The 15,912-nt window shown below is 30.8% G+C and overlaps 1 protein-coding gene across 1 annotated transcript in view; it reads left to right on the top strand.

The window, feature by feature from the left end:
- The first annotated feature begins 29 nt into the window (after window positions 1-29).
- Window positions 30-15,912, top strand: part of LOC143082309 (osmotic avoidance abnormal protein 3-like) — a 35,285-nt gene continuing 19,402 nt past the window's right edge. The window contains exons 1-10 of the mRNA XM_076257941.1: window positions 30-188; window positions 1,448-1,685; window positions 3,218-3,333; window positions 4,067-4,236; window positions 4,744-4,977; window positions 5,693-6,076; window positions 6,456-6,485; window positions 8,602-8,660; window positions 9,102-9,261; window positions 12,384-12,422. Coding sequence (XP_076114056.1) covers window positions 1,452-1,685; window positions 3,218-3,333; window positions 4,067-4,236; window positions 4,744-4,977; window positions 5,693-6,076; window positions 6,456-6,485; window positions 8,602-8,660; window positions 9,102-9,261; window positions 12,384-12,422 — 1,426 coding nt within the window. The 5' untranslated portion in view covers window positions 30-188; window positions 1,448-1,451. The remainder of the gene's footprint in view (window positions 189-1,447; window positions 1,686-3,217; window positions 3,334-4,066; window positions 4,237-4,743; window positions 4,978-5,692; window positions 6,077-6,455; window positions 6,486-8,601; window positions 8,661-9,101; window positions 9,262-12,383; window positions 12,423-15,912) is intronic.

Raw genomic sequence — 15,912 nt, 5'->3', positions numbered from 1 at the left:
AATTTTGTCGTCGTTTCCCGTCATGCACTGCAAAAATATTTCTAAAGAGGAAGAAGATATTCCAATGAAATTTTGTTAAAATGTCTTTAAACTGCTCTGCATAGTTTAATTTTCGAACTGCAGTAATTTCATAGCTTTTAATTTTAATACAGCTTCAACTCATATAGTTGGTACGACATATATTTTAGGTAATATATGAAAATTTCAACTTGAAACTGGATAGTTTACATAGTTTCCAAGGAAACATTTTCTTGAAATATAGTAATATAACTATAATATTGAAGTTAATTGTAAATTATTACATCGAAATCGCTTTCCATTTTTATGCCTAGTTCTTGAGACACATTTTATACCATACCCTACCCAAAAAAAATAATAGTGACTCTTCATACCTGCCAAGTTAGTTAGATTTTAACCTCTGAAACTTTAAACGAGGAAGACCCCTCACCCCAGTTATAACAGCTGAGGGGGAGATTTTGAGAGAATGACATTTTCAAATTAGATATAAGACCGGTTAACGTTTTCATCTACAAAACACCAATAATAGTTAATAAATAAATGCTTTATTTTCAATTTGTGGGGATAATCTTTTCAAGGTAGTGAAGGTGTGTTTTCATAGCCCTTTTCAATACACCTTTTTACTATTTGTCGGTCTATCCTGCACATCACAAAAGTTCATGTTAAATTTTGACGGGGTTGTTCCCAACCTGATAAATATGAACAGGACTTAAAATGGCTAACTGTCACAGAAGGATATTTCTGTTCTGTGTGCCGTAAATACAGCACTAAAACAAGGAACAGGACAAAAACTAGGTTCTATAGGCCATGCATTCACAGGTGGCAGTCCTGCAAAAGCCATCATGATCAGATTGAGATATTCGAGATGCACAAAACTAATTTGTCAAATGAAAGGCTAGCAGTATAAGCAGAAGAATGGTTCAATTTCATTTAATGTGAATACAATACTAATCCTTCTTTTTGTGACCCCCACCCACAGCAAAATAATAGACCAGGTCGTATGTATTAAAAAAAAAATCACCTGGTTGCAAGTGTTTTTTTCTTCAAAACAACCACCTTACCTTAGTTAAAAAATTTGTAAGGGTTCCGTGGAACACAGTGTTTCGCCTACTTTTGCTGTTAATCACAAACTCAACAAAAATGATGAAAGAAATCAATAAAAATGTTCCTCTTGTGTACAATATCTTTGTATAATATCTTTATATGTAACCTTTAGTGAGACAGGATTCAAATGAAGATTTTTTTTTATAAGAAAGAAGTTTTCCTGTTCATTCAAACATGGATATGACTAATCAATGTTAGCCTTATTGTAACTTTCAGCAGTCTATAAGTTTTGAAGGTTGAAAAAAGTAACATGTTATTTTCAATATTGAAAGAAAGTAGACATATTATGATAAACATATTGATATAAATTATTTTCAAATTTCAGAAAGATGAGTGAAGGAGAGTGTGTAAAGGTCATTGTGAGATGTCGTCCCATGAATAAAAGGGAAAATGACCTGAAGTGTAAACCATGTCTCTCTATGGAGTCAAAAAGGGGACAATGTACAATAAAAAATCCTGGAGATCCTAAAGCTCCCCCTAAAATGTTCACCTTTGATGGTTCATACTACACAGATTCAGTTACAGAGAATATTTACAATGAAATAGCCTACCCATTGGTAGAGGTAAGATCTTACAGAGAATATTTACAATGAAATAGCCTACCCTTTGGTAGAGGTAAGATCTTCACTTTCTATATATAATTTGTAGTTTATAATTCTAATACAACATAGTTTGTAACATTCATTTAAATTGGATTATGTCACTAATTTATGGCACCACTTCACAAATGATAATATGCAAGCAATCTCAGACAACATATGAAAGATTTTAAATGTACGATTTAATTTTATCTGTCAGTTTCATTACAATGGTAACTATAATATTGTATTGTAAGCTTCAACGGCACCAATTGGCCATTTGATAGTCACAAATACCTGTTTTCTGGCTTTGCTAACATGTTGTCAGTAAACTTAAAAAGCAACCATCTTATCACCAATTGGTGCCATCAGAGCTTAAAATACAATACAGTTATCTCCTAATTGTACAAAGGGAAACATTTAATTAAATGCAAGATTTGAATGCTATCTTCACTGATCACACTCTACCTAAAGAGGATGTTTCAATACTAAAAAAAGTACTTATGAAATGTTATGAAATGATCAGTTGATGTTGCTATTACTATCAGTGTGCTTTGGCTAGATTATTGAACATCTGATAGGAAGAAGCTTGCCTTATGACATAAACAAAGGAACAGTATTGATTTGATGTTATATTGTCTTAAAAGATGCTGTCTTTACACCTAATACAATCAATATTAGGCAAATTTATAACATTTGTACATCATTGAAATATGTACATTATTTCTTACTTCAACAAACGAAGACAAAAGAAGAAGAAAGAAGTTACCTTTGTTTTCAGGGTGCATGTGAAGGATATAATGGTACAATTTTTACTTTGTTTTCAGGGTGTATGTGAAGGATATAATGGTACAATTTTTACTTTGTTTTCAGGGTGTATGTGAAGGATATAATGGTACAATTTTTACTTTGTTTTCAGGGTGTATGTGAAGGATATAATGGTACAATTTTTACTTTGTTTTCAGGGTGTATGTGAAGGATATAATGGTACAATTTTTACTTTGTTTTCAGGGTGTATGTGAAGGATATAATGGTACAAATTTTACTTTGTTTTCAGGGTGTGTGTGAAGGATATAATGGTACAATTTTTACTTTGTTTTCAGGGTGTATGTGAAGGATATAATGGTACAATTTTTACTTTGTTTTCAGCGTGTATGTGAAGGATATAATGGTACAATTTTTACTTTGTTTTCAGGGTGTATGTGAAGGATATAATGGTACAAATTTTACTTTGTTTTCAGGGTGTGTGTGAAGGATATAATGGTACAATTTTTACTTTGTTTTCAGGGTGTATGTGAAGGATATAATGGTACAAATTTTACTTTGCTTTCAGGTTGTGAGTGAAGGATATAATGGTACAATTTTTACTTTGTTTTCAGGGTGTATGTGCAGAATATAATGGTACAAATTTTACTTTGTTTTCAGGGTGTGTGTGAAGGATATAATGGTACAATTTTTACTTTGTTTTCAGGGTGTATGTGAAGGATATAATGGTACAATTTTTACTTTGTTTTCAGGGTGTGTGTGAAGGATATAATGGTACAATTTTCGCTTACGGTCAGACAGGTTGTGGTAAATCATTTACTATGCAGGGTATAGTTGATCCTCCTACACAAAGAGGTGTTATTCCAAGGTAAATATAGTCATTGTAAAGATTAAGTCACAACTGATAGTTCAAAATTAAAATAAAACATAGACAAAAATGCTGTACTACATACATATGTAGAGATAACTTTTTTTATTTATAATGTTCTGCTAATGTTTTATTTATTTTGATATGTTGAATCAAATTAATTTCCCAGTGAGCTGATCAGTATAACATTTCTGATGACCTTTTTCTTCACCTAATGTAAGCATGCTTATCTTTGTGTAACCAATGCAGTTCTGTGTCCCCACCATAGGCTACAGGGGCATAGTTACCCTTGACAGTCTTTCTGTATATCGTTATCAATTTTTTTCTCACACTCCTAAGTTTACTTTCTGCAAATTTGATGAAACACAATGGTAAGAACCAAAACTGACTGACAGAGTTTAAATTTGGGCAGTGAGTCATTAATCATTTTTGAGTTATGCTCCTTTATAATCTGGAAAAATAGCAATAATATTGGTTTCTATACTATTTCTTTAGTTTGCATCATACAAATTTTATGAAACTCATACACATTGCTTAGAACCACATCACACAGTGACAGAGTTCTAATTTAGGCAGGAAGTCATTTTACATTATAGAGTGTTATCTCTTTTTAACTTGGTAAAGTGGGGCCAGCGTGTCCTCAGACACTTTCTTGTTGTATTATTTTAAAGATACCCTTACTTAATCTTTTTTCCCACAGCTTGTGATGATATATGTTTATTTATATTTTCAGAACTTTTGACCATATATTTGAAACAGTTTCGGTTATAGAGGGTACAAAATTTCTGCTGCATGCATCCTACTGTGAAATCTACAATGAAGAAATCAGAGATTTATTGAGTAAAGATGTAAAAGCCAAGTTAGACTTACATGAACATCCAGATAAAGGAGTTTATGTCAACGGTAAATAATGTGCATTTATATCATAGCATCATTTGGTAACTTTTAAAGATGTTTAACTTGAAAGAAAGGGAATTGTTTTAGTGACAATCTTTTAAAATTGAGTTATTACCCTTAGGCTACATTCTATTAAAAGTTGGTTTCAGATTAGCCAGTGAAAATTTGCATACAGATAATTCAAAAATAAGTATGTTTTAATTGTACTTTTGATTAAGTATAAAGGCTAAAATGTTTCTGATATGCAGATATTAAATATATAACTAGAAAAACAGACAAACTTTTATTGAATTTTTATTTTATTATGTTTGTTTAACAAGAACAATTTACTGTGTCAGTTATATTAAACAAGTAATCACTAGTATCTTTGACCATCATGTTTTCATGTATGTTCTCATACTTAAACCTCTTGGTTACCTACTATTTAAGGGGAACATATTTGAACATTTTTTTTAAACTAAGCATAAGAACTTGATGACATTGACTGATAAATTATGATATGTTCTTTTCCAGGATTAACTATGCACCCAGTACACAATGTAGCAGACTGTGAGAAAATCATGGAAAGAGGTTGGAAAAACAGAGCAACAGGGGCCACATTGATGAATGCTGATTCATCACGTAGTCACTCTATATTTAGTGTCATGTTAGAAATGAGTCAACAGGACGAGGCAGGAGAAGATCATATCAGGGCAGGAAAACTCAACTTAGTAGATTTGGCTGGTAGTGAAAGACAGGCAAAAACAGGTTAGTAGATTTGGCTGGTAGTGAAAGACAGGCAAAAACAGGTCAGTAGATTTGGCTGGTAGTGAAAGACAGGAAAAAACAGGTTAGTAGATTTGGCTGGTAGTGAAAGACAGGCAAAAACAGGTTAGTAGATTTGGCTGGTAGTGAAAGACAGGCAAAAACAGGTTAGTAGATTTGGCTGGTAGTGAAAGAGGGAAAGACGGGCAAAAACAGGTTAGTAGATTTGGCTGGTATTGAAAGACAGGCAAAAACATGTTAGTAGATTTGGCTGGTAGTGAAAGACAGGCAAAAACAGGTCAGTTCATTGGATTTGTAGCATCACCTAGAAAAAAATTGAAATGAATAAAAGACAATTTTCACGTTTACATGTACATTTCTAATGTCACAATGCTTATGTTACTACATCGCATACAAAAAATAAACATTTTTTCAACGATTGATTTCAAATGTGAATCCTGAAATTTCTAACAAAATGTTAACAGTGATCCACATGATAATTATCTATTTCTTAAACTCAAAAATTTTACAATGCATAACTATAAATAATTATCAAACAGAAATGATTGATCCAGAAAAAAATGTCTATTATAGAGGACCATTTGTTAAAAAACCTCAACAAAGTGTATTAAATTTAGCAAGATCTAATGGTTTTTGTAAGTGACTACTCCATTCTTTATATTGATGTACCCAACATACTTAATTTGCCATTTTTCAGGAGCTACTGGTGCCAGGTTAAAAGAAGCAACCAAAATTAATTTGTCATTGTCAGCCCTTGGTAATGTAATTTCTGCACTTGTTGATGGAAAATCTAAACACATACCATACAGAGACTCAAAATTAACTCGTTTGTTACAAGACTCTCTTGGAGGTAACACAAAAACTCTGATGATAGCCTGTCTGTCTCCTGCTGATAATAACTACGATGAAACATTGAGTACATTGAGATATGCTAATCGTGCCAAGAATATTACAAACAAACCTAAGATCAATGAGGATCCTAAAGATGCTTTGTTAAGACAATACCAGGAGGAGATTGAGAAGCTGAAAGCTATGTTAGCTGGAAAGATACCAGTAACAGCTTCAGATCCAAGCTCATCAGGTAAGCTAACGATATTTAGTTTTTGAAATTAATCAAAAGTATTGAAAGGTCTTAAGTATTTTAACCCTGAAAAAGTAACTTATTTAAAGCAAGGGTACACTCATTCAAATCAGCTACATACATTTGTAAGAGCATAATCATGCCAGTTCTTTAATTTCAAATTAGTTTTTAAAATAGGACAGTGGCAATATTTTCATGTGAAATCATTGTCTTGAAATATATATTAGTATAAAGTCTTGAAACTTCTGTATTCTTATGTCATGAATGTTGTCACCAGTATTATAAGCTTGGAAAATAAATGTTCCTAAGTGATATGATTTTCACCAGTGATTGACTGTAATAATACCTAAATTAAAAAAATCTGTCTCCTTGATACCAGATATGAATGATGATGATGATGATTATGATGGTAAGTTCCTCTTAAGAAACAATTCTAATCTTCATGCACAAATTAACTTACAATGCATGGACAGAAGTATTTTCCACTATTATAATTTATACATTTGTACTTCATAAGAACCACATTTTCTAAAAATTAAAGTGTACTCAGTGTTCTCCCTAGATAATTCAAACAGGGGAAATTGAAATACCATCTTGTTTCAAAAAATTATAGCATCACATCCATAAATTAAAATAATCTATAGGAAAACCATTTCAGATAGCATCACATTTAAGATTATAGCATCACATTACCATGATGCTAAAAGGCTCTTGGGAGAACACTGGACTACTGTATAATTTTTATTTGGATTTTAAATAACCTGGTACCTATAGGTCCTGAATTCGCTTGGGTTTATTTTTTTTGCATCATCATGATTTTCTTCTGAAGACTTTTGTAATGATGTGATCATGTAAGCAGTTTTCATTTTTTTTTGTAAGGAAACTATTTCAACAAAAATGAAAGTGAATAATTACCATGTATGTCATCATGAGGAGAAAATGAAAACAAAAGATAAAGAAATAAATATGTAACTTCAGACTTTTCTTAATCTTTCATGATCTTGTTTGTAAAGATCCAACTATAAAAACCTTGTAATTTTTAGTGTTAATATTTATTAATGCAATATGTAGCCAAAAATTGTAGGTTGAGAATACTTCTGTCCATACATAGAACCTGAAATTGAAACTTGTGTGAGCAGCATGTCCTATTTTTAAATCACATTTAAATGCAGTATGACTTGTCATGCACAGCTTTACTAGAATTTATGATCAATTTAATTCTATAACTGAAACATTATTGAATTCTTTTGAGTTTCATGACTTTTATCGAGAAGTACCTTATCTAGGAGAAATTAAGGAAACTTGTATTTTATTTTTGTTTTGTGTTATATTTCTCTGCTATTTTCTAGAAGTGGAACATTAAAATTGTCTTTTCTAATACTGTGGATTCATTATTTTTCATGGAAAACTATTTTTGTAAATTTCATTGGTATAGGTTAACCATGAATTTTAATGTCCAATGTCCAATGTAGAAATTTTCTATAGATCTGGTTTGGGAATTCGGCTAAACCTCTTAAAAATATCCATAATTTCCAATAAAATTAAAGAATCACAGTAGTAAATATTTTCAAGTATACTGGTTGAAAACTATCATTTCAGACTTTTTTATGATATCTATGCTAATGGTAAATATTTGTGAAAAGTTGAAATAGTACACAGATGATTTCATTGTTATAAGAAACACTGTTAACCAGACAATTAATGGACCCTCAATTCTGTTACACTTTAACATTGCACTTAACAAAAAAAAAATTGCACACAAGAAATTGTTTATTACATGTATTTTAATTATTGTTAAAACTTTTTAAAAAGATAAAAGCACAATTTTGAGAAAGAAATTTAAAAAATATTGAAATCTAGCTGACCCTCATTTTTTGAAATTCAGAATTCTGGGGATAAATAGATGAATTTATTTATTTAAGTATAATGAATTTTATTTCCTTTCTCTGTTCACATTTCTGTCTTACCTGTAATAAAGTCACAAATTAAAACAGATCTATGTCACTTTTCTTTGTCATCACTATCTGATGACAATGTTGTTAAGTTTTCTAGGTAGATATATTTAAAAATGATTTTGACGTGATTCATATTTGTTACACAGCTGAATTTTGTCACTGCGCTTCTGTATTAAGAAATGATTTGATATTTGCTTTTGAACTTCATATTGCTGTGTTGGAATGTGATTTTAAGATCAGCAGTCACTTCCTGTTTTTCTTAACCTTTAATTTTTATTATTATTCCCACTGAGCATAGAGATTTTAATAACACTTTTATTAACTTCTGAATTAAGGAATTATTTTCCCCTGCACTTTAATTGCAATGTGTAATAAATTTCAGATCTGACTGGCAGTTACTTTTTTTTAATGATTCTGTTAATTTTAGTTATACTGACTGAGCATTGAAGTTTCTGTAAATGTCTTATAATAAGTAGGGAGCATACTTTACAAGACACCACATGTGTTGTGGAGTTATGTCCCTTGTTGCTGTCCCTAAAGCATGCTCTCTATAGTGTTTCATTATTTCAGGATCTAAACAACAGGCAAATAGACAGGACTTGGAGGAGGAGAAAGAAAGAATAAGAGAGGTATGGAAATTGTGTTGGATTGCTGTCTGACAGATACTTGCCCTAAATCTCATATTGTTCATGAAAAATAAATGATGAAAGTTAGGTATTCTGACGTTTAGTACGAAAAAAAAAGCTTTCAAGCAGTAGTCATTTACAATGCAAATGTATTAATATTAACTTATGCAATTACCAATTAGATAGCTATCAACCAAAGATAACTGGGAAAGAAAATAAACATCTAAAGTATACTGCTTTCAACATGGTATTATCAATCTTCTACAGAATGTGATAATTTTTATTTGAATTTTGCTTTATATTTTTTTTATTCTCAACATAAATTTCAATTCCAAAAACAAATAATAATAATTTGTTTTGTCATGTTTGTAGTAGTTGTGAGCAGTGGCAACATTTACCGTATTTGAACATATACAAAGAATAAATAATTTTGTATTCATTTAGGAATATGATGCAAGACTTGAAGATATGAAAAAAGAATATGAGAATGAGAAGGTTTCAAAGAATAAAATACAGAATGATATGGTGAGACTGAGGGCTTTCTACGACAACAAATTATCTAATGTTGATGGACAGATTGCTGACCTACCACCCACTGCTGCAGGTATTAGACATTACACTTATTATATAGTATAGAACTAGTCAGTTAATCTCTTTTCATACAATATAATTGTGAAAAAGAATTGTAACATTTGAGGCTTTTGTGGACAATTGCAAAATGAGGGGAATTTTTATTGTGAAGATGGCTTTTTCAATAAAAAAAAAAAACAACACTAGACTTATATTAAAAAGAAGTATTTAATAGTACCTGAGTTATGCACATATTCTCTTTTAATTGTATACTATAACAAAAACTTAATCATCTGAACATTTGAGTTTTGAAATTATATGAGTGAAGTCAATGTTCAGACACAACCTATGCACGAAATTCTTAACAGATGAAATCAAAACAGAGTTACAACCAGTAATTATATTCTATTTTCGGGACAGACATATAAATATTGTAGGGTCTACAATAAAGTTTTAAATAGTCGCTCATTTATAACTCAAATGTTACAATACTAAAATTTCAAGAGTATAACTGATATGAAAAGTTTTATAAAATAGACAATAATAAAGCTAGAGAAATAGAGATAATTTAGTCCTATTAAAGAGCTTATAATATCTTAACTAAATCAATAGTTTAGTGTTGGCAAAAAATGAAATATAAATGCCAATTTTATTTTATAACGCATGTTTTGTGATTTGAAAATTGTGATTTGCTAATTTAATGTAGCTTGTTTATTTTTAAAGTGTATTTTAGATAATCATATTGTTGTTATTGACATATTCTATATTACATCTGGGTTTTTTCATGTTCCATACCTGAAATCATCAACCCTGAATCATCATCCCTAATCTTGAGATACATTAAATTAAAGCTTAACTTTTAAAATTTCAAAGCCCCAGTCTAAGAATCAACAATATTTTCTCTTCTTGATTTTAAGATGTGAAAACTTCAGTTCTAATCCTTAGATTCTAAATCTTTGAATCTTTTTAATTAGATCTTTAATATTCCTAGATTGTCAGACTCAAACTTTAGCCCTTATCTTAAAATTTCCAAATTTTCAGCCATTCCAACATTTAAAATCTTAAATATCCTTTTTGTATTGGAAATTTTTAAAGGCACTTTATAGGAACTTTTCCAATGATTTTTGAAAATTTATAATTTGTTGACTGTTGAATATTGATCTTGTTTTCTGTTTTGGTTTTTTAACACATCAAATATTTAATTAAGGATTTATATAAATCCATTTTCATTTTATCGACTTTTGAATCTGAATTATATGATTTTCAACAGGTTACCTACTCTGTGGTTGAACATTCTGCAGGTACTTGGTCAAGTCAGTGCAAACAAAAAAAAGATTTATCATATAACAGGTGCAGTTTTGGGAGAAAGTTTACTGATTTCCGACAATTTTGTTTCATATAGAAAACTTAAATAGTGAATTCTCTCCCAGAAACCTATTATGTGTAAAATATTTAATTACAACCCAAATTCCCCCGTATAAATGGGTGAATATTGTGTCCATTTTTGTCCCAATGGTTCAGGGTTTGACCTCTGCGGTCATATCCATCTGCGCTTGGTGAGGCAATTTATTAAAGATTAATAGCCAGAGATTTCTTTAAGTTGCTTTTTCTTGACTAATAACCAGGATGTCCTTACACAGAGATGATAACCTGTATAAAATATAAACTCACGAGTCAAAAGTGGGTGAAATTGAAAAAAAAAGTAGTCTATTGTCAAGTTTGATTGACCTATACATTAGTTATTATTGAGATGTGACAATTATTGCAATTAATTTTTTAATTTATCTGTCTGTATATCATAAAATTGCATGTATTGTAATGTTTAAAACATAATGAATGCATTTCTATGTTGCACAAACTAATTGTATTACAGAAGTAGTTAATTAAAAGGTAGAGCAGTGCAGTAGCTGCAGTCACTAGCCTTAGTTCTTAATCTCTAAAATAATGGATTCATCATTCAAAATGTTATTCAAGTCTATATGTATAAGACTTTAATTTACAACAACTTGTTATAAGGTTCTCTGATAGTGGGAAGAATGTTATTTAAGGAACACACATGATACCAAAGGAAGACACTTTAAAATAACCTTACCACTTATAGAGGCTATTTTATAGACTTTTTAAACCTGTACAACAATATTTCATCGCCCACACATAGGGACAAATTTAAGTTACCTCCCTTAGTCCTTGTAAATATTGATGGAACAGCCATGAGATGTGACATTTGCTTTTCAATAAATTAAAGATTGTATGCAGATTTTATATATAAGGGACTGGTTTCTGTTTGCCCCTGCTCTGAAATAAGGGGCATACTGTTACATTTTTGTTATGCCCTTCTACGATAGTAGAGGGGCATTATGTTTTCTGGTCTGTGCGTCCGTTCGTCCGTCTGTCTGTCTGTCTGTCCGTTCGTTCGTCTGTTCGTTCGTCCGTCTGTCCCGCTTCAGGTTAAAGTTTATGGTCAAGGTAGTTTTTGATGAAGTTGAAGTCCAATCAACTTGAAACTTAGTACACAAGTTCCTTATGATATGATCTTTCTAATTTTAAAGCCAAATTAAACTTTTGACCCCAATTTCACGGTCCACTGAACATAGAAAATGAAAGTGCATGTTTCAGGTTAAAGTTTTTGGTCAAGGTAGTTTTTGATGAAGTTGAAGTCCAATCAACTTGAAACTTAGTACACATGTTCCCTATGATATTATCTTTCTAATTTTAATGCCTAATTATATTTTTTTATCCAATTTCACTGTCCATTGAACATGGAAAATGATAGTGCGAGTGGGGCATTCGTGTACTTTGGACACATTCTTGTTTATCCAATTTCCTTCATGAAATTTTGGGATTAACCTTCATGAGAGCCTGCCTTACTATGTGACATGTGATGCATGCGACACATATATCTCATCAACTTCCTGTTTACTTTTTACATGTAATGGCCATTTATGATATTTTTGTCACTTTTTCTCAGGGACTATGCATCAGAGTTTCTTGAAATTTGATAGCTGTATGATATGTACTAATGTTATTTTTCACTTATGGATAAAGTTTTCAGCATCATAGATCCATTTTAGAGATTAAGTAGTTTATTTTTTGCTCTGTAATGCTTGAGAGCTTTAATATAGTAATTGTATAATAACCAACATATATATCATGTAGTCTTAGGCGAGATAGAATGGAAAGATGAAGATGGGAACAGTGAGTTTAAAATTCTCCTTAATTATCACATTGCATGGACAAACACTGCTCAATTCTTGTACAGAAATAAAGGATGAGTGTTCACATAAGTCGCCCTTCAAACCTTTATCATTGGTTATATGTAATGTTAATTGAATTGAATTTTAAATGGAAATCATAAATTATGTTCAAAAATGATCATAAATAAAGAAAATCTGTTTTTTTCTGATAAATTTAAAACTAAATATGGTAAATTTTACAGTTCAACTTTAATTGTTTATTATTTGATTATTTTATTTAACAGAGAGAAAGATATTTCACATTTAGATATTCTTTCTTGTACAGAAATAGAATTGAGCAGAAAGTGGGCACAATGTTAACAGCCAATATTTCTGTTTTGTCAATGATTATAACAGAAATATTGGTTGTAGACTGAATCCTTAGCAGGTGATCTGAGATATAATTGTCTGGTATTAAAGATTTATATCCATTCTCTCAAATCACCTCTACTATTATCCCTTTCCCTTTTTGGAGTTTGGTTATTCTAGAAATAGTATCACGATTTAATATTTATTGTTGTAAGAAATTTATAAATAAGTCTAACATTGCATCATGGCTTTCATTTTAAAGTGAAATATTCTTTTGTTATATGATCTATTTTTATAATCATGATACTATTTCTCATTTCTCAAGTGTTTGACATATATAAATATATATACATATTTATTTTCAGAATCTCTTAAGGGAGATAAACATGTTTTATAGCTGTTATCATTTTGTCGAGCCTTCGACTTTAGTCGAAAAAGTGAGACATAGCGATCCTACATTCTGTCGGCGTCAGCGTTGTCGTCGGCAACATCCACAAATATTCACTCTGTGGTTAAAGTTTTCGAAATTTTAATAACTTTCTTAATCCACCTTGGATTTCTACCAAACTTGGACAGAAGCTTGTTTATGATCATAAGATAGTATCCAGAAGTAAATTTCGTAAAAATGAAATTCCTTTTTTTCAGTATTTTACTTATAAATGGACTTAGTTTTTTTGCAGGGAAACATTACATTCACTCTGTGGTTAAAAGTTTTTAAAACTTTAATAACTTTCTTAAACTATACTGGGTTTGTACTAAACTTGGACAGAAGCTTCTTTATAATCATAAGATAGTATCCAGAAGTAAATTTTGTAAAAATAAAATTCCATTTTTTCCGTATTTTTCCTTTTTAAAAGCTGGTATCTAGAAGGAAATTTTGTACCTGTATAGCTGTATTTTACTTATAAATGGACTTTTTCTTTCAGTTAACATTGCATACAGTGTGTAGTTAAAGTTTTAAAACATTTAATAGATTCATAAACTATCCTTGTTGTTTTTACCAAACTTGGACAGAAGCTTCTTACAATCAAAAGATAGTATCAAGAGGAATATTTTTCATTGATTTTTATACGACCACAAAAATTTTCAGTCGTATATTGGTATCACGTTGGTGTCGTCGTCTGCGTCGTCGTCGTCTGAATACTTTTAGTTTTCGCACTCTAACTTTAGTAAAAGTGAATAGAAATTTATGAAATTTTAACACAAGGTTTATGACCACAAAAGGAAGGTTGGGATTGATTTTGGGAGTTTTGGTCCCAACATTTTAGGAATTAGGGGCCAAAAAGGGCCCAAATAAGCAATTTCTTGGTTTTCACACTATAACTTTAGTTTAAGTAAATAGAAATCTATGAAATATTGACACAAGGTTTATGACCACAAAAGGAAGGTTGGGATTGATTTTGGGAGTTTTGGTTCCAACAGTTTAGGAATTAGGGGCCAAAAAAGGGCCCAAATAAGCATTATTCTTGGTTTTCGCACAATAACTTTAGTATAAGTAAATAGAAATCAATGAAATTTACACACAAGGTTTATGACCACAAAAGGAAGGTTGGGATTGATTTTGGGAGAAGAGGTCCCAACAGTTTAGGAATTAGGGGCCAAAAAGAGGCCCAAATAAGCATTATTCTTGGTTTTCGCACCATAACTTTAGTATAAGTAAATAGAAATCTATGAAATTTAAACACAGGGTTTATGACCACAAAAGAAAGGTTGGGATTGATTTTGGGAGTTTTGGTTCAAACAGTTAAGGAATTAGGGGCCAAAAAAGGGCCCAAATAAGCATTATTCTTGGTTTTCGCACAATAACTTTAGTATTAGTAAATAGAAATCAATGAAATTTAAACACAAGGCTTATGACCACAAAAGGAAGGTTGGGATTGATTTTGGGAGTTGAGGTCCCAACAGTTTAGGAAGTAGGGGCCAAAAAGGGGCCCAAATAAGCATTATTCTTGGTTTTCGCACCATAACTTTAGTATAAGTAAATAGAAATCTATGAAATTTAGACACAAGGTTTTTGACCATAAAAGGAAGGTTGGGATTGATTTTGGGAGTTTTGGTCCTAACAGTTTAGGAATAAGGGGCCCTAAGGGTCCAAAATTAAACTTTGTTTGATTTCATCAAAAATTGAATAATTGGAGTTCTTTGATATGCCGAATCTAATTGTGTATGTAGATTCTTAATTTTTGGTCCCGTTTTCAAATTGGTCTACATTAAGGTCCAAAGGGTCCAAAATTAAACTTAGTTTGATTTTAACAAAAAATGAATCCTTGGGGTTTTTTGATATGCTGAATCTAAAAATGTACTTAGATTTTTGATTATGGGCCCAGTTTTCAAGTTGGTTCAAATCGGGGTCCAAAATTAAACTTTGTTTGATTTCATCAAAAAATGAATAATTGGGGTTCTTTGATATGCCAAATCTAACTGTGTATGTAGATTCTTAATTTTTGGTCCCATTTTCAAATTGGTCTACATTAAAGTCCAAAGGGTCCAAAATTAAACTAAGTTTGATTTTAACAAAAATTGAATTCTTGGACTTTTTTGATATGCTGAATCTAAACATGTACTTAGATTTTTGATTATGGGCCCAGTTTTCAAGTTGGTTCAAATCAGGATCCAAAATTATTATATTAAGTATTGTGAAATATCAAGAAATTTTCAATTGCACAGTATTCAGCAATAGCAAGAAATCTTCAATTGCACAGTATTGTGCAATAGCAAAAAATTTTCAATTGCACAGTATTGTGCAATAGCAAGAAATCTTCAATCACACAGTATTGTGCAATAGCAAATATTTTCAATTGCACAGTATTGTACAATAGCAAGAAATATCTAATTGCACAATATTGTGCAATAGCAAGAAATTTTCAATTGGAGTTATCTTTCTTTGTCCAGAATAGTAGTTGAATCAACTTAATCATTGTTTTATACAATATACAATGTATATTCACTTTTACTACCAACTGATAAATTAAAACAATCTTTATCATTCAGTGATAACAAGCACTTTATTTTACATTTTAATATTTTATGATGTATTTAAATAAGTAGTTATTGTTGCAAACTCCATTAGAAATTTGAATTGAGATCAGTTTTGGAAAAAGGGAAAGGGGGATGTGAAAAAAAATGGGGGGGGGGGGGGGGGT

Source organism: Mytilus galloprovincialis, chromosome 7 (genome assembly GCF_965363235.1).
Source record: "Mytilus galloprovincialis chromosome 7, xbMytGall1.hap1.1, whole genome shotgun sequence".
Lineage (NCBI taxonomy): Eukaryota > Metazoa > Mollusca > Bivalvia > Mytilida > Mytilidae > Mytilus > Mytilus galloprovincialis.
The sequence above is the reverse complement of the archived record's forward strand: the minus strand, read 5'-3'. Positions and strand labels throughout refer to the sequence as shown.